Below are 23,459 nucleotides of genomic sequence, written 5' to 3'. Positions count from 1 at the left end.
AGACACGTACTTAACTGCTGACATCACTGGTATTCAGTAAGACTTGTAAATTCACACTCCTTAATTTTTTTTTTTTTTTACAGGTTAGTTCAATTAAGCTAGACATCTTGTTTATAATGGCTTCTTGCCTTCTGGCAGCCTATGGACGTAAACGAGACAAGCTGCAGAGTAGCTGGGTGATATTTGATTGCCTTCTTTATAAAGAAGGAAGAAAGTTTAGGGAGAAACTGGTAAATGAACATCACAATGGCAAGTCTGCAAAAACATTTTCCTCCTCCCCTTCTCGTTCTGACAAATCCTTAGTTTGAATGGGTACTGCTTTATTCATCAGTATACACTGAATTCAACTTCTCGTATCATAGTAGATCCATGTTTTTACTAAGTTTTTGCTTAGATGTTCAAAAGCTGTAAAACTGTTATTGACTTAAGCAGAAGATAAGGTGAGCCAGTAAGTGCTGCTTAAATTCCCTTACCCTACATCTTGAACTGCTTCATGGGGTGACTCCTGTACAGAATGACAGGATTCAATTAAAACATCAAGCTGTGAGGTGATCACAAGAGAACAGGAAGACATCTGCCTTAGAGCCACTGACACCTTGAGATGGCTGCATCTCTGTAATCACAGTCATGGAATCAAGCATGCAAAACAGTTCACCCCTACGCTGCCTTTTGGAGTAGGTTTTTTTTTCAGAAGGGTAGTTAGATGTTGAACTAGACACTAATTAAAAGCATGTATAAGAATAATCAGGTGAAGGGGACTGGCTGAAGAAAGGAAGAATCTCTGAAGTGTGTATGGGAGCAAAACTAGATGACACCATGGAGGAAAGCAGAGATTAAGTTGTGGCTTGTCTGATAAGAAAGTATGGCAGCCCGAGTGAGAATTCTCCCAGATCCTCATTTCACCCATTCTCACTTTCAAACACAAGTTTTTGCTCTTTTGCATGGCGTAGTGATAGCTTTGCTGTAAGCTCTGTTTCTCTGCTTCAAATTGCAATGACAATAATGAAATAAAGTTAACAAGAAGTCAACACCATCTAAATAAATCACTTTTCTAGAATCCAGCTTTAGATACATACTGCTACAACTTTCACTAAAGACCAAGCAATTGTCAGGATTCAAGAAAAACTAGTTTTAATGAATGTGTGTGAATTATGTCAGGCTACCCATAGAGAAACTTCCCAAATCACTTCAGTGGTTTTATTCTGTCTTTTTAAAAAAACCCTGATCTTGCAGTGATTTACATGTATTTTAACAATACAGTTGAGATGTTAATAGCAAATTTGAAGAAATTTGAGTTGCCTGATTTTGAAAGTGTATTTTAGTTTTCTAAGAAAAAGGAAGTTCAAACTTTTCTGACCATTTCTAGACTGTCCGTGTAACCTTGTTATTGTACCATTTGTTGTTTTTCTTCTCTTTCTCTATCATTTGTTGACTTGTATTGTCCTTTATTTAGTTTGCAAGTTGTACTGGAGCTAGGAACATCTCTTTTGATCTATGATGTCTCTAGCATACTTCTGGGCATAATTATAATCATAAAAATCTTTGAAACCTTTCCACCTGATGTCTTGTTATCGCTAAAGTTGAGATGTTCTATACTGGCACCATAAAAAAAAATTAAATAAAGTCTTTTTTTAGCCTTCAAACACTTAGGAAATAATAAAAAGAACTAAACAAGACTGCAGTTTACGTCTTTGTAGCGTACAAAAATATCTGTTTCATTGCAATATCTTAAATTCTCCCTTAATCTCTCAAACCCCTATGAATAAAGCATTGGATTACCAAGTAATACCTTTCATCACAAGGAATTAGGCACTTTAGCTTTAGGCTGCATCTAAACCGTTGCATTAGGAGAGATGTTACTAATGTCATATTTTCCAAGTTGCAGTTGACTCACGTGGTGCTTTCCCTCACCCTTTAAATCCTTGCAGAGACAAAATGTGTTTCTCGTGACTCTCTCCATTCTCTCTTTTTGGGTGGCTTCGAGGGACTACCCTGCGTATGGTTTTGTAGCAAAGAGACGGGAGTAGGAGACCTAGTTCCTGTTCCTGTGTGTGCCAGTGAGGCTGGAACAGAGCTTTGGGGAATTGTGGGATTTTCTTCATCTATAAGATTAATAAATTAGGATAATATTTTACTTGCAAGAAGAGTATTTTTAATTAGGGCCTTGGTGTGCTGATGTTTTCTGTCTGTAATATGCAAAAATTTAAAGGTCATCCAGCTCATGATTCCCTCCTCCCTTTTCTCTAGCTATTGTATTTTAAAACTTGCTGTGGTACCAGAGTTTTGGTACTTCCATATCATTAGTTGTGAGAATTCTATGAGAATTCATAGAATAAAATGGATGAAATGCGTTTACTCAAATCCCTATTGGCTAGAACTGAGGAATGCAGCTGGCGCCTGCTCAAAAACTGTCAAGCAAATCCCTGATTTTCAAAGGTACTATCCCTGTTTGAGGCAGAGGAAGTGTAGGAGTCCCTGGTGTGGCCTTGAACCATTGATCAGGCCTCAGCGTTTACAAAGAATTACATTCTTGCTAAATGTTGTTAAAACAGACTTCAGTCTGAACCAATTTGCTTTATGACACTTGTGTCATCTTATCCTTCTGACTGCATTCATTTCTCTTCCTTTTGTGCTAATACACATGATGGTGTGTTGTATCTACAGTAAGCACAAATTCCTTAGATTTAGCATGTCCCCATAATCTGGATAATTGCTTTTGTCAAGCCATTTTAATTGAGTATTTTATGGTTTGCTGGACAACTGTGTGTCTTGTACATTATCAATGCTACAGTTCCGTAACAGAACCAGCATGGGTTATGTTGGATTGATTTTTTTACTTCATCACATCATCGAGCAGGCGTTGACTACTCTATTTACAAAATTGTCACTTGAAGTCACATTTCACTAGGAGTTGTAACACCCTGTCATCATACGCTTCAGAAAAAACTTATCTATAGAAAACCCAATTAGACAAATTATTAGGGATCCATTGGGGTTCTGCACTTTTTCTGGTGTGTTATTTTAAAATAGTAAAAGTCAAATTGACCTTATTGTCTGCAGCACAACTGCAGCTTCCAGCAGAAAGGTCGTTAGCCTGAAAGTTGGAATACAAGGCTTGCAGTCTGTCCTCACTTCCCATGCCCCAACCAACAGTGTTCTGCTTACCCTTGGCACTGCTGTGAACAGGAACCTCTCTGGTCCGCTGAGCGATTATGTAAAGAGACAGGGCTTTTAGAAAGCGTTTTAAGCATCCAATAGAACAGAATAACTACTTTAGAGTTTTTTCTTGTCTAATGGTAATTACATAATTGGACAGGTTTTAAGTTATTTTTTTCAATCTGATATGTAGATGCCAGAGTCTCTTTTGAACATTCTTACTAAAGAGTCCTAAACATCATTCAGGAAAACAAATCTGCCAGGCTTCCCCCTATTATCAACAGCCTAAAATGCCTTTGGCAATGAGTAAATACCAAGCATTTGTTATTTGACACTGACTAGTCACTCATTTATTTAAACTCAAACATGTTGCATAAGATTGTGAAAGTTATGCTAAGCTAATAATTAAAAACAACAAAAAGCCCCACCAACCTCCCTTGATCCAACCTGTCAAATTTCCATCTAAATAGTACCATCAGGGCAAAAATACAAGGTACCGTATCTCCCACTACACATACGTGACTGCCTGGTGTTGGCCAAAGGTGCAGTTGGCTGGGGGCAGTTGCAGGGGTGTTATCACACTCAGAAGGCTGGGGGGATGTTGCTGCAGTACAGCAGCTGCTTTTTCTTCTTCCCCCCACTTTGTATTTTCAGTCAGGTTTTGGTAATCTTTCCCCGATAGTAGTGCATGCGTATTTATTAAGCGCCATTTGCTGCCTTGAAGATTCTACATCTCTGGGATAGAGCTGTCCTTGCACGCCCAGGGCACAGCGGTTGAAAGCAGTTTTCTGTTGTGGTGCTGCCATCCTTCTTAATGCCTGTGCTCACGGACTCTGCCTTCTCTACGCTGTTTGGGTACCAACTGCTTGGTTTCGCTTTTGAACGCCTTTATAATCTTGTCCCCACTCAACCTGATTTTTCTCATTCTATTTTAGAATTTGTTTCCCTTCTCCAGTCAGTTTTTGTTATGAGCCCTTGTCATCACCTTACTAGGTTTTTCAGACTGACACTCACTTCCTTGGCCCAGGGTTGTCTTCACTTCTGGGAAGAAATACCTACAAAACGATCTCATCTTCATCTGTTCCTTTATTAAACAACTTCTTTGCCGTGGGGCCTACCAAAAATGTGTGGCTACCAATCTGATGTGCTGTGACTACTCTCAGTCCTGCTGATAGAGAATCTAGACTGAGGGAAGAATTTTCTTATCATTAATAAACAAAAAATATGTATGGTAAAAAGAGAGCTAGTTAAGCCATTTATGTTAATACCTTACTGCTTCTGACCTGTACACTAGACTCTCTGTTGGCAAGCTGGTATTGCATGTGTACCACCATTAAAAATATGCTGACAGTAGGAACATAAATCAGTTGCAAGGGCTTGGTTTAAAGAAACAGAAATCTAAAAGGTGAGAGAAAATTGAAGAACTGCATTTTTATTCTGATTCTAAGGCGGCACTGCTTTATAAAACTGTATTTCTCTCTTCTATGTCCCGTATCATTGTTTTATTTGCTATTAAATAGAAATGCCCTTCTGTCTCTGGGTGCCCTGCAGAATGTTTAAAATACACATCAAACCACTATTTCTTAATTTTGGCTCCCTGGGAGCCCCAAATTTTAATTGAACTTGTGGCAATAAATATACGTATGTAATTTTCATCTCTCCAAGATGTCAAAAATAAAGATGGGGTTTGAAGCATGGTCCAATGTAGATCCTCTGTTTTGCTCATTTGGTGAATGAATTTATCCAGTGCTGCTTAATATTATTTACATTCTACACTTGACACTTGAAACATTATAGATGGGAATTCTGCCATCATCAGCCATCCAGCTTTGCTCTTCTTACTGCGTAATGTCACAGTTGCAGTTTATGGGGGGTGACATTGCATTCACAGGTGATACCATTCTCAAGGCTGAGAAAGTTTGATTAACGCGAGTGCTTCTTTTTTAAAAATAATTTACATTTCATATTAGCAAAACCTGTGCTAAAACCTCAACTTACTACAAGTTGTTAAGATGACTTAAATTACTTTCTTAAAAAGTATGTAAGCTCTATGCTTACAGGAAAGCTTTTTTTTATTATAAGATCAGACCCCTCACAATTTGAGGTCTTTGGTTAATCATAACATTTTCTAAATACCTCAGATCAGAGTTTGCCAACTGGTGGCAAAACTTTTGAAAGATATCAACTGTCTTCAGAGGAAAGATGTGAAACTGTTTTTCTTACTTGAAATATTCAATTAATATTGTTTCTTTCAAAGCTGAAAATTGGAATTTAAAAACAATGATGTTAATGATGATTAATTTATCTTTTGCTTAATTATTCACTATATGTAAGAAACCTGTAATAGGAAATCTTATCAGGAGGTTTTCTGGGCTTTAGCTGAATGAACTGAACTGCAGCTTGAAATAAGTAGTGAGCATTAAATACCTAAATATTAAAGCAAAGTAGTTTGACTTAGTAGTTTTAATAAACTGAATATTAAAAATTTTAAACCCTATTCAACCATACATAGAGTATTTTAATTGATTTAAATAAACTCATTTTGTTTTAAAGGGCAGCAAAGCAAATAATATTTTATAGCAAACAAATGTTTTCTGCTCTTAAATACAAGGTGCCGTTGCTGTTGTCATTGCCACCACATTACTTTTTTTTTTTTCTTAGGACTTTGGCAACTCAAGCAAATATAACTCTAGTGATAAAATACTAGATGCAATAGTCTTTTAGAGAAGCCTAGAGATAACTTCTAAACACCATTTGCAAGGTTCCATTTGCACGTTAATATAAATAAATATAAATATTAGTGTGAATGGATTATAAAAGAAAATAAACTCCAAACTGTATTTCTCAACGTAAGGCTTAAAATTCATAATAGAAATGTGTTTCATGATAACATTAGTCACGTGCAGTAAATGGTCAATGGACTGCTTTCATTTGCAGAAATACCAGTCCCTTGTTGTTGGAGTTGCCCTAGATCCATTGTCTTTGTTAACTGGCTATCAAAAATGCTAAATTAAACCAAAAAAAAAAAAAGGGGAATAATTTAGATTACAAGGCAAAATTGGTATGAGAAAATCTGCTTTAAACTTTGAATAACTGTTGCATATGTTTTGTGTCTTTTGTTTTTACAGATTTCCTTTTTGCCTCGGGAGCGATTCGTTATGGCAGCCTCCAGTGAACAATGACATCCTTTGACAAACCTAGATGCCAAAAAGTCAGACGAAAACAGTGGCCTTGTTTCACTTTTACTCTGGGACAGTGAAATGGTGCTCTTAAAGTTTTGTTATTGACTCTCACTGGAAAAAAACAAACTCCTGACTGGACGTTTTTTCCCCAGCCCTCCCAGTGTTCTTATGGATGCTTGACACAGTGACATCATGTAGTAGGCCCTGAAGTGTTGTCATAATTAAGTTGCAATGGTTTTATACACTTCCCCATTTCCCAACAGCTTTCTGTCAGTTCTGCATTCTTTTTCCTGGGGCCTGATTTTCCCATGTTACTGGTTAGCGGATAGGCTTGTAGCCTCTTTTGTTCCAACCACCTATGAAAAACGTCAAAGAGCAGATGATCCATGCTATTTTCATGCGCTCTGCATCATTATTACCACTCCCATCTACCTGGCACTCTTGGTAGCCTCTCTTCCTTTTGCTCTGATTGGCTTCTTGTTATGGTCCCCGCTCCAGTCAGCCAGGCGGCCCTACATCTACTCCAGACTAGAAGACAAGACCCACGCCAATGGAGCCACGCTGCTCACTGAGTGGAAGGCTGCAGGGAATGGGAAAAGCTTCTGCTTTGGCAGTGCCAATGTTTGCCTGCTGCCGGATTCTCTGGCAAGATTTAATAATGTTTTCAATACACAGGCTAGGGCTAAAGAGATTGGCCGCAGGATCCGGAATGGGGCGAGCAGACCACAGATCAAAATATACATAGATTCTCCTACCAACACATCCATCAGCGCAGCAAGTTTTAGCAGCTTGGTCTCCCCCCAGGGTGGAGAGAACACTAATCGTACTGTTAATGCTGGCATCAAAAGGACAACATCAATGGAGTATAAAGGAGACAATTCTGGCTCAAACAACAGTGAGGATAGTCGAGAAGATAAAGGTGGAGCTGGAGAGTCAAATGAGGGAGAAGAAAACACTTGCATTGTCCGCATAAACGGAGAGGATAACGGCCACATGTCAGACACAGAACCAGATCCCGTCAATGGCCAGGCTCATGCCAGTGGCCCAGCAGAGCCCTCACTGGAGGGTGACACAGAGATCTCAAAAACACCAAACCACAAACAGAAAGAAGGTGATTCTGGGAGTTTAGACAGCTACTCCGCTTCACGAGAGTCCTTAGTTAAAGTTCGCGTTGGAGATGGTACAGTGGACCAAAGCACTGTCAACAACAAGCTCCTCTACAAAGCTTCAATCATGAAGAAAACTTCAGTGCGGAAAAAGAAACATACAGATGAGACCTTTGATCACGAGATCTCCGCTTTCTTCCCTGCCAACTTGGACTTTCTGTGTTTGCAGGAAGTGTTTGACAAAAGAGCTGCGGAGAAATTGAAAGAGCAGCTTCATCACTATTTTGAATACATTGTCTATGATGTTGGGGTCTATAGTTGCCATGGCTGCTGTAGCTTTAAGTTCGTGAACAGTGGTCTACTTTTTGCCAGCCGCTATCCGGTTATGGATGCTGCCTATCACTGTTACCCCAATGGAAGAGGAACGGACTCCTTGGCTTCCAAGGGAGCCTTGTTTCTCAAGGTAAGAGCCTTTTTGAAGCCATAAATATTGACTCTATAGATGTGACAAGTTATAAAGTTACATATTTTCTCTCAGTCATTTCTGTTAGCGTTGAAAGAGTCACTATTCAGATCTAGATTACCTGATCTAACCTATATATAGGTTTTGTGGCCTAGATACTGTGTTGAAGTGATGGATGTGCATGAAATAATGAAGGACTTCTGGAGGCAGAACTTGAGTATAATTTCAAGTGTCAAAAACGGACGTAGTTTTCGTGTCATTTTAGTTTCTTTGTTACAGAAATCTCTTTAGTAACATGCACAAATTCTAAGCTTCATAACAAAGGATCGTACAACAGACGTTACAGTTGGAAACCAGCTTATGCATGTTGTGTGTTTGTGAGGGAATCAAAAGTCCAAATGCCAGTAGAATAAAACTGAAATAATTGCAATGAAACAAATGGCTGTCCCTCTCTCTTGGCTGCAAAAGAATTGTTAAGGAGAGTAAACAAAAGGATGCCTGGGACACAGGGGAGCAGAGAGGTTTTTCACTTTATTAACACAGTTTACTTAAATTAACTAATAGTAGTGAGAGCAGGAAACCTGGGGTTATACTTCAGTAAATCATGAAAAGTAGAAATAAAAGCCTGCACGTAATGATCACGAGTCTTTTCCAAGAGTGCATAATTCTTGGATGAGTCTGGCTGTGCTCTTTATAAACTGGAAAGCGAACTCTTCTGATTTGTGATTAATCGAGAACCAAAACTCTGTGCAGAGATCCAAATCTGTAGAACCAAACCTAGACAGATCTGAAGATCTCCCAGGACACAGAATTTCAGATTTTATGATTTAGTCACAGTTTGGAATGGGTTTCACTGACTAAAAACTGGACTTTTTTCGAATGCTAGCAAAATACATTAGGTGCTCAAATTATATGTACTTTCTACTGCATGTTCTCACAACAAAAAAATTTCATTTTTCAAAAAAAATCATTTGTTCTCAACAAAAGCCATTAATAGCCATTAAAAATATGGATTGTTAATAAGGATCAGTGGGGGGTTTTGTACCCGCTGTTTGTAATTTGTAAAAGAAGCAAAAACTTTTGGTATTGTGGCTTATAAACCCCCCAAATATTAGAATTTGCAGTCTGATAGTACTCCCATATTTCATATACATTTGACATAAACAAAAGCCTATCTATATATGAATACAGGTTTCCAAAAATTGGGTCTGAGCTTTCTATACTGTACTCTTACGTGTTTATAAACAGCTAAAGTTTATTTTTTTCATCATAAACTGCTGCATGCAAAAAATGAACATACACATTGTCCAATGTAAATATTGCCAGGGTCATAAAAGACTACCCTTCAACATATGCATACAGTAGGGATTAAGAGATTAAAACCAATCTGCTTTCAGCTGCCCGTTGCTGAGTCACTGGTTTGCTGCCCTGCCTGGCAGGCTGCAGTGGATCCATTTCTCTTGCAGAAAATTAAGCCTCTTTTCAAAATTCCACTGGGAAGATGAACTTAATTATGGATTCGAGTTGTTAAATAATGTTACAGTTGGGCAGGGAATAGGGACCAATTATTAGGAAGATTCAAAGACGACGAGATTCTTTTAAAATGACAAAATTCTGGCCCAGCTAAAAGACTGTTTTTCCTCATGGCTATGTCATTCTGACATACTGTACTTCATACCTAAAATATTTTTCATTCTGAGTTAAGTCTATCCTGATACAAAATTACTTTCTGTCTTAATTGTACATTAAGTGATCATTGGTCATTTCTTTGTTTGACAAAAAAAAAAAAAGAAAAAAAAAAAGCAGGAATTATCTATTTAATTTTAGCTTTGAAACAAAGTAGGTTTGAAGGTTGTTTTTCTTGATGTAGCGTTTAATCCGCAACTGAGTGTGTGTGGACTCCGGAGACAAAAGCTACATTAAGTAAAAGCCTGGCTTGTTTTTGACATCAATGAGAATCAATCCATTAACTTCAGAAGCCCCGAGGTCTTACGCTTTGGTACCTCGCTGCCGCCCCCGCGAATCCGAACTGTGGTTGGAAGTGTCTTTCTAGCCAGTATGCTGCCATTGGAAACGGACAGCTTATCCATACTTCTTTTACTGGCTCTTACAATATTCTGTATGTATCCAGTCTGGTTTATATCCATTTTTTTTTTATCTCCAATATATTAAAATAATCTGTATTATTCCGGTCTGGAATTTACCTCAGTGTGGTTACAAAGACAGTAAGATAGCATTGTGGAACAAGAGCTTCCTGCTCGCTCCCCATCCCGTAGTGGCACGCCGTTACGTCTCTCTGTCCCCTGCACTCTCTGCGTTTGTCGATTCCTGACCCCTGTGGGAAGCACGGTGCTCCCATCTCTGAAGTAGAAAAGACATCAATTGAGTTTTGGTTTGGAGGTATACTTATGAAGACTCTTCCCCTTGCACAGCTTCCAGCTCTGAATAAAGGAGCAATTGCTCTGTATATTGTTTATAAACAAAAAGTTGTGAAAAGCGAGTGATTGTATGTTTTGAAAATATGGATAAAATCACTTAATGTTTCCACTCACTGGAAGGATGAAGCCTTTTTTCAAATCTTTCTGAATCTCAGGAAAGACCCAACATCCAAATTCCTAAGAATGTTCTGAGAAAGAAACTGGTTCTCATTTAATGAGTGCGGTTTGGCTCCTTACTACAAATATAAATTAAAAGCCTCAGAACTAAACATTTAATGAAGGTTGAATTATTTTGAACAAAAAGGCAAAACTGTCTTGGGGATGTTGTGTTACTTAACAGATCCCTACTGCTGAGGTCCAAGTGTTTCACACATTTCTGTGCTTTCGGAATAGGTTCTGTTTCCAGTGAAGAGGAAATGATTTTCCATTGCCCGCCTCCTCCCTGCCCTGTCCTCACCATCTAGATTGTAAAGTTCAGGTGGAGCTTTGGAAGGATTTGAGAGATTTCCTTAGTCATACAGAATTATTTTACCTGAGAGACTTACACAGCTCAAGGGTTATTATTAGTAGCTATAATCACCATCAGCTCTTACGCACTGCTTTTCATTCATGTGTCTCAGCGCGTAACAAAGAAAGGTCAATATCTGCTTGAGAAGGAGAAACTGAAGCACAGGCAGGTAAAGTGATTTGATTGTGGCTTAACACCAGGGGTGTCACAGCCAGGGAAAGAAGTTGGAAGTAAATCATGGAGGCTTTTAAGGCTCTTTCATGCTACTGACTTCCTGCTGCCCAACAGCTATCCGGAGACCTGCGCAAAGGGATGTTGCTCGCCGTGGCCTGTTCTTTTCCGAAAGACGTCTGCCACACCGGGTGCTGCCGCCAGCCTTTTCCTGACAGGTTACAGACTGTTTTTTGCATTGGTGTAGGCTGATACTTTCCAGGTCAACCTCCAAGAAGGCATGAGGGTGACGTAGCTGTGAGGAGCTGTTGTGTAAAGCCATTTTCTTGATAACTGCAGGACTAATTTACGTTCAGCACTTTGATCTCTTCAAATTCTGGCCGTGTTTCTGTCTCCAATGTGGGGGTCTTGTTGGGATGAAAGAGGGACACAGTGACAGAAAAAATATCATAGAAGGAGGGGGGAAATGTCAGTTGCATCCAAGTGACACTTTCACGTCTGAAGTGTTAAACCAGTGTTCCCAGTTGCCGCTAAGGGCTCAGAGGAGAAGTTAGCAAATACATAAATCAGCCAATCCATTTTCATACTTTGACATTCTGGGCCCTTGGGAGACTCTGTCATGACTCGCTGTTCTAGCGTTGCATTTCACATTAATTTAAAATGCCTGAGAAAAGAACCCTTTAGTCTGCTTTGTAGGTTTTATAACTCCAATTGTCTCTTGCTGCTGCTCTGCTACAGAGAGGGGAGGGAGATGGGACTGACGCAGATGCTACTCCCTGCTGGCGATTCCAACTGAAAAGCGAGCTTGTGTGGATCTATATGTGCCGCGGTGCAGGTTGCAGTGGTCTCAGTTACTCTGCAGCTGTTGGCTTGATACGTAGATAATTTTAATTCACAGTGGTTTCGATGAATTTAAAGGGAGTTTCAAAATACAGTTTCAGAAACTGGGTGATGACTTTGCAGCCAAATCAAGTGTAGAAGGTACCAGTGAGCGCTGAGCAGAAACTGCGTAATGTGTCACCTGTTTGTAATTTACCAGAAGGTTTCAAACCATCATCAGTCCTTAGAGAGAGGGGTTAGTATGTAGCCTTAGACTGTCTTTCAGGGATGCTGTGTAAGATTCGGACAGTAGCGTAATAAAAGGAGAAAACAGTCTTGACCTGATGCGTTACTGAATTGGAGAGCTTGTCCATATTTTTCCAGATGTATCAATCTAATAAAAACTGTCACTTCTGCTGCCAAGCTTTGCCTCTCTCTTATCCTTAAATTGTGATAGCTGTAACTGTAAATCTAAGCCATACAAGACATGTAAATGCATACTTGGGGTAGGGGGGTGAATGAAAGAGGTATTTTTCTCAAAATGGCTATTAACTGAGGAGGTTTTGGAGTGGTTTTCCTCCCACTGAGACTGGGAGATATGGGAATACATTGCATAGAAGGCTGTTCTTCCTGTTGTTCTTAGTAGAAAATTATTCTAGGTTTTGGCATCTGCCAAGAGAGAGATTTTTAGCAAAAATAAGAATGCTTGCTTAAAACACATTGTGTGAGCATAGAGCAAAAGCAAAACTGCAGTCTGATGTACGTTGTTTGAAGAGCTAATAGTATTCTAACAAAAGCAAGAGGAAAAAAATAGGTCTTGTGCTTTTTTGCTAAATTTCTGGAAGAACTTGTGTTTAATTAATATTAATTCCTAAGCTTATTAACAGATTTACTTTTCAAATTCTCTGAAAATTAATGCTGTTCTCAGGAAGTACAGTAATTGTGCAGAGAACATGTTATTATTCATTGCTTAAAGGAAACCTAGCAACCTTTGCTTTATGTGCAAAGCTGGACTTGTTTCCAGAAGAGCTGCTCCGGCGGTGACAGATGGTGGAAGGAGCAGTAGCTCTGACTGTACAACTCCTTTGAAGCCCAGTTTTCACTCTTTGCTACTCTCCAGGTGCCCGTTTTGTCTGGTAAAATGAGGGTTCCCTGAATTATTGTGATTCTCCTTTTTGATATTACTGATGCAGATACACGTTGCTTGGGTAATTATGCTGTCCTTACTGTCCCATCCCAACTTCGGTGTGTTGTGGCTGAGAGCGAAGGGGCAGCTTGAGCTAGGCAGCTGCACAGCATATTGAGGGGAAGCTTTTTTTACCCAAGGATCGCACAGAAAAGGGGACTGGTTGTTTCCTGAGCCCAGTAAAAAACATCATCTCAAGATTTCAATGGTTAGATTTTCTTGTCCGTGATCAGTTGTCCAGTACCAACAGTTATCCCGAGATGTATAAAAGAAATGTCTAGTGCTGTTCACGAATTTGTTTAGAGAGCTCTACAGCTGTGCCGTTTAAGTCAGGAGGGTAACCTAAACATTTTCCACATGTTCGGTTTCTGCTATAAAACGTTAATGCAGAAATTGGATAGAGTCCAATAAGCTGCCTGAGACTTTTTTAAAAAAGAAAAAAAGGACCTTACCGTGGCACTGTACCATGTTCCTTCACTTTAATTAATGTTACTAATCACAGTCTTTTTCTCCTTCATTAATGGGGACAAATTAAAACTGTTGTGCACAATGAAATACAGGTTTAAGAGAATGTGAGTTGTGGGCTTTATCCTCTTCAGCAGAGGAAGAGCCCTTCGTTCATGGCACCAATTTACAGCTACTTTCCCCTCACATAAAAGCTTAATGAAGCTTCGCCAAATAACTAGTTCTCTGAGTTCGTGGAACAGTAATTGTTGTCATGTGGTAGGTGGGGAAAAATAGGATTCTGAAATAATGAAGTACAAATGTGGCTAGAAAAAAATGCAGAGCACCAATTGGAATTTTAAGCTGACCTCTATAACATTTTAAACTTTTTACATTTAATATGCATTAGTAATATATTTATTATAATAAATTCATAATTTAACTAATGCATCTTATTTAGAAGCTGCTGCATATCCCTGAAGGCAGAAGGCGGAGCTGTCAAAGTACTAAAAATAAGATAGGTCTTTTTACACTGTATCTAAATTAACCAAAAAACTACTACAAAGAACACAAAGTACAGGAATAAAATACATCTTACCGCTAACCTACGTCATCTCTGTGGGACAGGAATGTTTCAGTTGTGAATGTGAGTAGCTGCAAGTTTTCCTTGGCACCGGAACAGTAGCAGGAGTGAAGATTGTGCACAGTTTGACTGACTGTTCCAGTTAGTTTCCTGGTGCCAACCCTCCTGTTTGTCTTGGGCATGTGCTGAAATGAAAAAAAAAAAATGTCCAGAAGATACAATTTGGGAGATAATGGAAAAGTTGTACTGGAAAAAAAGACAAGCTATATTTTCTATTTCTTTCATTTGTCTTCCTCACTCTATTGTTTGCTCATTATTTTTGCACAGGCTGTCTATAGCGACAGTCCCACAGTCGCTGAAATAGGGAGGTACAAACACTGTACTGTTACCAGCACGTCCCAGAGCATCAACCCGGGGAGCTCTGAGCCACGAGCGCACGTGGGGACACACTCCTTGTGCACATACAGTTGCTTTATCTGCAATAATTCACTTGAATCTCATGCTCCTGGATTTTTAATGGAGCTTCCCTTGAACTTAAACAATATTGGCTACATATGGTAAGCTGAATATTTTTGTGGGAGTAAGTCACTGTCACATCTCCTGTAGAGTCTGTTTCTCTGCCCTGCTCTTATTATCCATCTGGGTGTTTTATTTCCAAGATAAACAGTAACTCGAGGCCCCCACTTAGACGACATTCTTTACAAATGCAGTGTTCATGCTTTTGTTTCTAAGCAGAGGGTTTTTCCCACAGAGCGTGCAGATGTGCTTTTCAGACTGGCTAGTTTTAATTCATAATATAAGCATCATTAGCTTGGTTCTTGCCACGACTGGGAGTTTGTTTGCTGTAGGGCTCGAGACTTTGGAGACACCCTCTTCCAAAGAACAATGCAGGAATCAGTACTACGCTTTACATTTGTTCCAACTGCAAAACTGACACCTTTATGGGCAACTAAGCTGATGAAATGAATGGTTTTGCTCATTACAGTCCAAGATGTGATTAAATATAATGGCTGAAGCTAGAGCTATTCCGTGTAGCATCCCATCTCCCTGAAGGAGTCTTGGTGTTGCAGTCAGATTATTTACCTTTCCCAGTTTGTATGGATAGAAACCCTTCACGTTGCAGGGTACACATTTAAGAACCTGTCTCCTTCGTTTCAGATTTTTTTGAATGGCTCCCTCCTGGCCATGGGAAGCTTCTAGACATTGTCGCTAAAGGTTAAGTTCCCCTCATAACAAACCTCTTGGCTTTGTCTATGCATTACTGGTCAGTGTTTGAGAACCTAGTTTCACTCTTTAATCAAGTGAGATTTCTCATGTATGGCACGGCCCAAAGAACATTTCCTTCCAAGTAGCTGATGATTTATTAGCACAGCAATGACACGTTTGAAGCTGATATTGAAATCTCCCTGCTATTTAGGTAGCATTTCCCTGGTCTTTGTTTAAGTATCTGTTGATGCTTTTCTTGACATCCGGATGTAATAGAACCGTTTTGCATTGCTGGGACAGATGTGTGTAAATATAAATGGTTAAAGACAAGATACTTGTCATGTTTGCAGCTTTGTATATGTATTATACTAGGGTATGGTAAACATGAGATGTACAAGATTTTCCAGTTACCTCAGAAAATTCCCATGATAGCAAGTAATGAGATTGAATTTACAGTTATTTCCTTCACTCAAGCTCTAAAATTTCAACTATTGCTAATTATATTTTTTTTCTTGTCAACAAGATTCTTTCTGCCATAGCCTTGTTGGCTTGATTTCTTTCATGAGCACTATTTATTACCTGACGCCAGTCTAACTGGAGGACATACAATCCTCAGTCCATATAGGACCAGTTTCTGATACACAGTTACGGGAACATACCGGTTTGCATGGTACAGCACAGTACCAGCATGGGCTCTCCAGCAGACTCTACTAATGTGCTATGGCATAGAGATTAAACCTTCTAATAAAAAGTACTTGATGTCAAGTACTTTTCTCTACTCCGACTGAAAATAAAAATTCAGCGCTGTCAGTTTCACATTTATTTAATTTACAGGCAGAGGACAAATGTAAATATGTAGAAACTGGCATTTTGAATTCCAAACACAACCTTAGTGCGCTTTCTCCTTTATGGAAAAAAGCCTCTTTCTTAGTGGTAATGAGCTTTTTATGCCGCTCCAACAGCTAACAAAATGTGACGTTCAGTAACAAGATCAGACTCTACTCCTACCTTCCGAAGGTTTGACTAGTTTGATTACTTAAACTTTGCAGATGTACGGAGAATTGGAATATATTTTGCATATTTCAGCATAATATTGAAAAATATTAACTCGTTTCTGTCAAAATTATATAATTAGGACACTTTACTAAACCATGGATAAATTTTCTCAGTTTTAATTTTACCTCTGTATAACATAAGAATTTAACAGGATATAGCATAAACTTTTTCCTGTTGTAATAATTATCCTATTTTAAAACATTGGGAACTTAATTTAGATATTACCTTCCTATAAATTTCCATAGATACAGAAGAGTGGTCCATGATGCAACTAAGACGATAGAATGATTTTTAGAAAGCACCATCTGAAGTAGTCCCCTACCGAAGGGGATACAGATACAGAGCTACTAAAATGCAATGGTTGAAGCGAACTTAAGCCAGGCTTTTGGTGAAGGAGCCGCTCTGCTTATTTGCTTATTCCAGAGGTCAAGTAGTTTTCCTGTCTGTACATCCCATAGTCCTTGTCCATCTGTGAAATACCAAATTACACTGAAGAAACAGATTTTCCTTACTGCTTTATTTCAGACCATATTTAATGTACTTGTGCTTCTGCTGGGGACTGACTAGGTAGCTGCAAGGATATTTATTTTCTCTCCGAGCAGTTGTCACAAATGTTTGCCTCCGTTATCATTACACTCAAAGTGATGGTGGGTTACATTAATACTGCCGGTCAAAAAAACCAACCCAACCCCAAAAGTCAAAAAAGTTGGAGGAAATGGAAAATCTGGGAGGCAAGCTGCTTTGGATGTACTTCCACGCCGGCACTTTCCAAGGAAATTCTTCTTATCTTAATGTCTTCAGCTCTTGCTTTTCAGCTTTTTTAAAATTAGCAGGGTGTTTATGAAAGCCCCTTTCCTTTTCCCCTCAGGGGTGTGTGCAAAGCAGCCATTGCTCCGGGCACATCAGAGCCCTGGGGCACTAGCCCCTGGGGCGGCGACCCCCGAGGGCTGCGCTTGCCCACCTGCGCAGAGCAGTGGTTGGTCTTTCTTCTTAGAAAGGTCCTCTCTTCCTGTCATTCTTTGAGAGGGAAAGATCCCAAGTCCATTTCAGTACAGATATGTTCACATTAGGGACACCACACCATACATATTTATTTATGATTAATGGAGATGACTGTGATCCTCTGCCTAAACTGCTTGGTGAGTACAAGGCCCCGTCAGGCGCTCCGTTAAGGCTGCACAGGAAATTCTAAAGCCAATTTCCGTTGACTTTTTTTCTCAACTGACTATAATTTATGTTTGGGTGTTCAGATTTTCAACTTAAATCTTTTATGCTTTTTGGATAGAGACACTGAAAATGATTCCATCTGCTTTACAGAATCCCAGAATGATATGGGGTTGGAAGGGACCTCTGGAGATCATCTAGTGCAACCCCCTGCCAGAGCAGGGCCACCCAGAGCAGGTTGCACAGGAACTTGTCCAGGCGGGTTTGGAATGTCTCCAGAGACAGAGACTAAACCACCTCCCTGGGCTGCCTATTCCAGGGCTCACAGGAAAGAAGTTCCTCGTCATGTTTAGATGGAACTTCTTACATTCAAGTTTGTGCCCATTCCCTCTTGTCCTGTCACTGGGCACCACTGGAAAAAGACTGGCCCCATCCTCCTGACACCCATCCTTTAAGTTTTTATAGGCGTTGATCAGATCCCCCCTCAGTCTTCTCTTCTCCAGACTAAAAAGACCCAAGTCCCTCAGCCTTTCCTCATCAGAGAGAAGTTCTAGTCCCCTCATCATCTTTGTAGCCCTCTGCTGTACTCTCTCCAGCAGTCCCCTGTCCTTGTTGAACTGGGGAGCCCAGAACTGGACACAGTGCTCCAGATGCGGCAGAATAGAGGGGCAGGGTTGTTCAGCTTGGAGAAGAGGAGGCTCCGGGGAGACCTCATAGCGGCCTTCCAGTACCTGAGGGGGGCCTACAGGAAGGCTGGGGAGGGTCTGTTTACAAAGGCCTGCAGCGACAGGACGAGGGGCAATGGTTTTAAGCTGGAGAAGGGGAGATTTAGATTGGATATTAGGAAAAAGTTCTTTACCGTGAGGGTGGTGGAACACTGGAACAGGTTGCCCAGGGAGGTGGTTGAGGCCCCTTCCCTTGAGATATTCAAGGTGAAGCTCGACGAGGCCCTGGGCAACCTGGTCTAGTTGGGGGTGTCCCTGCTGACTGCGGGGGGGTCGGACTAGATGACCTTTGGAGGTCCCTTCCGGCCTGGACCAATCTATGAATCTATGAATCTAACCCACACTTCCTTAGCTCACCTATGAGGATGATATGGGAGACAGTGTCAAAAGCCTTGCTGAAGTCCAGGTAGACAACATCCACCGCTCTCCCCTCATCTATCCATCCAGTCATGCCATCATAGAAGGCTATCAGGTTAGTCAGACATGACTTCCCCGTGGTGAATCCATGTTGACTACTTCTGATAGCTTTCTTTTCCTCCATATGCTTTGAGATGATGCCCAGAACAAGCTGTTCCGTCATCTTTCCAGGGAAGGAAGTGAGGCTGACCGCCCTGTAGCTTTCTGGGTCCTTCTTCGTGCCCTTTTTGAAGACCGGGATGACGTTGGCTTTCCTCCAGCCCTCGGGCACCTCGCCTGTTCTCCAGGACCTTTCAAAGATGATGGGGAGCGGCCCAGCAATGACTTCTGCCAGCTCCCTCAGCACTCGCGGGTGCATCCCGTGAGGACCCATGGACTTGCGGATATCTAGTTTGCCCAAGTGTTCCATAACTTGATCTTCCTCAACCAAGGGGAAGTCTTCCTTTGTCCAGACTTTCTCTGTTACCTCCAAAGTCTGGGACTCCTGAGCAGTAAAGACTGAAGCCAAGAAGACATTCAGCAATTCCACCTTCTCTGCATCCTCTGTCACCAGGGCACCCGTCTCATTCAACAGCGAGCCCACATTTTCTCTAGTTTTCCTTTTACTTCCAATATACTTGAAAAAGCGCTTCTTGTTGACTTTCACATCCCTTGCCAGGTGTAATTCCAAGGAGACCCTGGCTTTCCTCATTTCATCCCTGCATACTCTAATGGCATTCCTGTAATCTTCCCAAGTGGTCAGTCCCTTCTTCCACGCACCGTAAACTTCCTTCTTCCACTTGTGCTTTTTCAGGATCTCCCTGCTCAACCACGCAGGTCTCCTGCTTCCCTTGCCTGATTTTTTTGCTCTTAGGGATGCACCGATCCTGAGCTTGGAGAAAGCGATATTTGAATATCAACCAACCCTCTTGAGCCCCCCCCCACCTTCCAGAGCCCTAACCCATGGGATTTCTCCAAGCAGTTTCTTGAAGAGGTCAAAGTTAGCCCTCCTGAAATCCAAGGTTTCAGTCCTACTTGTTGTTTTGCACATACTACCCATGATCCTGAAATCTATCTTTCCGTGGTCACTGCAGCCAAGGCTGCCCCCAACCTTAATGTCCTCCACCAGTCCCTCTTTGTCTGTCAGAACTAGGTCCAGTAGTGCTTCTCTCCTTGTTGGATCCTCCACCACCTGAGTCAAGAAATTACCATCAATACACTGGAGGAACCTCCTGGCCTGTGCAGCCTTCCCAGCAGATCTCAGGGTGATTGAAGTCCCCCATGAGAACCAAGGCCTGTGATTGCGAGGCTACTTTGAGCTGACTTTAAAAGGTCTCATCAGCTTCCCCATCCTGATCAGGTGGCCTGTAATAAACACCCACAACAGTGTCCCTCATATTGGCCTGCCCCTTAATCCTCACCCACAAGCTCTCAACTCTCTCTTCATCTGACCCCAGGGAGGACTTTAGGGACATCTCCTCACTCTCTATCCATATCCATCGCTTTAGTCAATAAGAGGATTATAAGCAGCACATTCTTGTTGTAAGGCAGAAAACTTCACATGCAGTATTTTCAGTGTGGTTACAGTAGATGGCATTAAAGATGTACGACATGCATACCTTTTCTCTACAGGAAGAGAGACTCCCAAATTGTAAACTAGTAGAGACTTTACAATATATAGTTTTCAGAGAAAATCTGATTTTGAATTACTAAGTTTGGAAAATATAATTCATACACATTGTCTGGCCTAGATACTAGAGGATATAAACTAATGGTTTCCCACTTTTCTATTGGAATGGCGTATGTTGCATAAAAAATTGAGAGAGAATGCTCCTTTAATTCACCAGTGACATTGTGATCTTCACACCAAGGCAGCCTGAGGGAGGTCTGTGTAGCAAAGCTTCTGCAGTAGTCACTAACAGCCATCCTACAGATCAGCATATCCTTTGGGACTCTGCTACAGCCTTGTGAGTTTAGGAGAATTCTCTGGCCTAGGGGCAGATCCACCAGTGATTGTATTTTCCTCATCTTCCTCTGCCTTCGCTCTCCCTGAAGCTGGTTAACTGCATGGGAACAGCAGAACACCATCAATATCTGTTTGGAAAACTGTCTAAAGAAGGACTGAACAGACTGAGGACAGAATAATGCAAGTTGTTTATTACTCTTCTAGCTGGAACAAAACCTGAAAGTTACCAAGGCATTGTTGAGCAAAATGACTTCTAAATTCACTCACTGCAAAGCTGACTTTCCAGTTATAAAATGAATCAGATGGTTCTTGGATAGCTGAAAAACAAGAAAACCAACCAACCTGGCAAAATTGCGTCTGTATCAAATGTAGCTCTACATGTTATTTAGAGGTGTCAGATGAAATTTGAGCCTGGCCTTGTGAAGGAGTCATCTGTGGGTTTGGTTTCTGAGCCCTGGGTACAGCTTTCCTCTGTGGGCATTTTCTTTAGTAGTCCATGCAGTGTTCCCACATTAATTCTCAACAGGAAAACCATATGCTCAAACTACTTTCTTGCCTCAATCCAAATCTTGATCCTCAATCATCAGGAATTTTGATTTGCAGCTGTGTAAGTCCTGAACCGCCAAAACCTTCAATAGAGTTGAAAACCTAAACCAGAACTTGATTCTAATTTGCTTGTGTGTTCACCAGCAAATACATTTTTAAAAGATTGTTGCATATGATACAGCTGAGGAATCATACTACATTCCAGCTTCCCTGAAAGCCCTGCCTCTTCTGCATGTAAGAGCAGGGGCACACATTGTGTTTTCATCTGGTTGACAGATCTGGAGGCTGCTGCCGTGAGCTGAAGAATGTAAACACTTGGCTGAGACACAGCACCTTTGTAGAAGAATGTAAAAAAATCCATGAAAACCCAAAACTTGCTGTGGAATGCAGAAAACATAGACAAACCCAGTATTTATTTCATGTTTCATCCTTTTCCCCAGACTCCCTTGGCATTTTTTCCTTCTGCATGCTACACACCGAGCACGAGACTGCTGATGGGATTACATGGCACTTCAGTGGTGGGCCTGGGTCTTGCCCACAAGCAAGAGCTGGGATGCAAAAGGGTGGCAACACAGCCGGGACAGAACTTCACAGGAATGTGAAGAATGGGAGGAAGTCAAATGTTTGCGTGTGTTGCAGATCCAAAATCAAAACACTGAAGTAGTGGCGGTCAGGCAGGAGTCAGTGTGCCAGCAGTAAGTGGGACACCAGTAAGCTCCAGCGTGTCTCTGGTGGTTTTTTGTGTGCATGTTTTCAAAATGGACCTGGATGGAAGGAGTGGTGGAAGAGGCCAATAATGTGTACAGAGGCCGTGCAGCCGGGGTTAGAAGTGGAGTTGTATGAGCTCTTCCATTAATCAGCTTTTTATTTCTTCCTTCCCTTCCAGGTGCAAGTGGGAAGTACACCTCAGGACCAAAGAATCGTGGGATACATTTCCTGCACTCACTTGCAAGCTATTGCAGGTACTGTCCCAATTTTCACTATTTCTAGGCCTGTGGGGGTGGTATTGTGCAAAAGTAGCAAGCATTGCTCCTCCGGTATTTCTGACAAAGTGCAATGTGCATTGCAAATGGCAGCGAAATAGCGAAGACAGACAAGCATTTCCCCAAAGCTTCACATTTTCAATCTCAGAGTAATTAAATATTATAGGACACAAACAAAGAATATCCTTTGAGAGCTTTTCTTCTCTTGCTCCCTCTTTACCAAATACTGTTATTTTAGCTAGTACATTTCTATCATCATTACTCAATAGTATTTAACAACTCATATTAACATATAAACTAAAATTTCTTTGTACATAACTGAGGGATTATCAGAAGATAGAAGTTGGGACAGTTTTTCCATCAGAAGTCAGCAGCTGGTATAAGCCCAAATTCTCTGGTTTTTGACCTGCAAATTTCAAATATAAATGTCTAGAAAGTTAATACCCTTACTAAGAATTCTGTTGGTCATGTTTAAAAGCAGTTCCACTATTACATTTAACACACCGTGTCACAGCATGCTCTGTTTATTTTGCATCGTAGCTATCAGTTCTATACTTAGAGTAGGTGTAGTGATAAAATAAAAGCCAAATCTACAAACCTTTACTTTGTGCAAGATCCAAATTTAGTTTAGCCAGAGGGTTTAGTTTAGCTAAGGGATATCAGGTTGGATATTAGGAAACATTTCTTTACTGAAAGGGTTATCAGGCATTGGAATGGGCTGCCCAGGGAGGTGGTGGAGTCACCATCCCTGGAGGTATTTAAGAAACGTGTAGACATGGTTCTTCAGGGCATGCTCTAGTGTCCAAGATTACTGGTTTGTGGTGGGGTGCTGTGTGGGTGGGTGATGGTTTTTGGTTTGGTTGTTGTTGTTGTGTGTTCAGGTGGTGGGTGGTGGTTTTGTTTGTGGTGTTTTTTTTTTGTTTGTTTGTTTTGGTTTTTTTTGTTTTGGGTTTTTTTTTTTGTTTTTTTTTTTTTTTACTGTTGGTTGGACTCGATGATCTCTGAGGTCCCTTCCAACCACTACGATTCTGATTCTGATTCTGATTCTGATATCCTTAGTTGCATCTATCCTTAGATGCAACTGCGATTCTCGTGCTGCCGAGAGCTGGAGAGCTTGACACAGCCCTCCCAGCCTGCCTGAAGACAGCGCCTCTGCCGCAGACTGAGGCGAGATGGTCACGTATTATAAATGGTAGAACTTTGAACCTCTGCGCTACAGCGTGTCTAGGGTAACCCCGCCAGGCAGCTCGCTTGCCTTCTACTTTGTCAGTGCTTCAGTCGCAGAGAGACAGGCTTGGGAACAAAACTGCCAGTCCCTGAAGTCCATGAGAGAGACTGGATAGTTCTAAAGAAGACTCATG

The 23,459-nt window shown here is 40.9% G+C and overlaps 1 protein-coding gene across 1 annotated transcript in view; it reads left to right on the top strand.

The window, feature by feature from the left end:
- Positions 1 to 6,569: 6,569 nt before the first annotated feature.
- The window catches only part of SMPD3 (sphingomyelin phosphodiesterase 3), a 33,227-nt gene continuing 16,337 nt past the window's right edge, over positions 6,570 to 23,459 (top strand). Inside the window, exons 1-2 of the mRNA XM_074158151.1 lie at positions 6,570 to 7,907; positions 22,002 to 22,077. Coding sequence (XP_074014252.1) covers positions 6,570 to 7,907; positions 22,002 to 22,077 — 1,414 coding nt within the window. The remainder of the gene's footprint in view (positions 7,908 to 22,001; positions 22,078 to 23,459) is intronic.

Source organism: Numenius arquata, chromosome 13, assembly GCF_964106895.1.
Source record: "Numenius arquata chromosome 13, bNumArq3.hap1.1, whole genome shotgun sequence".
NCBI classification, from domain to species: domain Eukaryota; kingdom Metazoa; phylum Chordata; class Aves; order Charadriiformes; family Scolopacidae; genus Numenius; species Numenius arquata.
The sequence above is the reverse complement of the archived record's forward strand: the minus strand, read 5'-3'. Positions and strand labels throughout refer to the sequence as shown.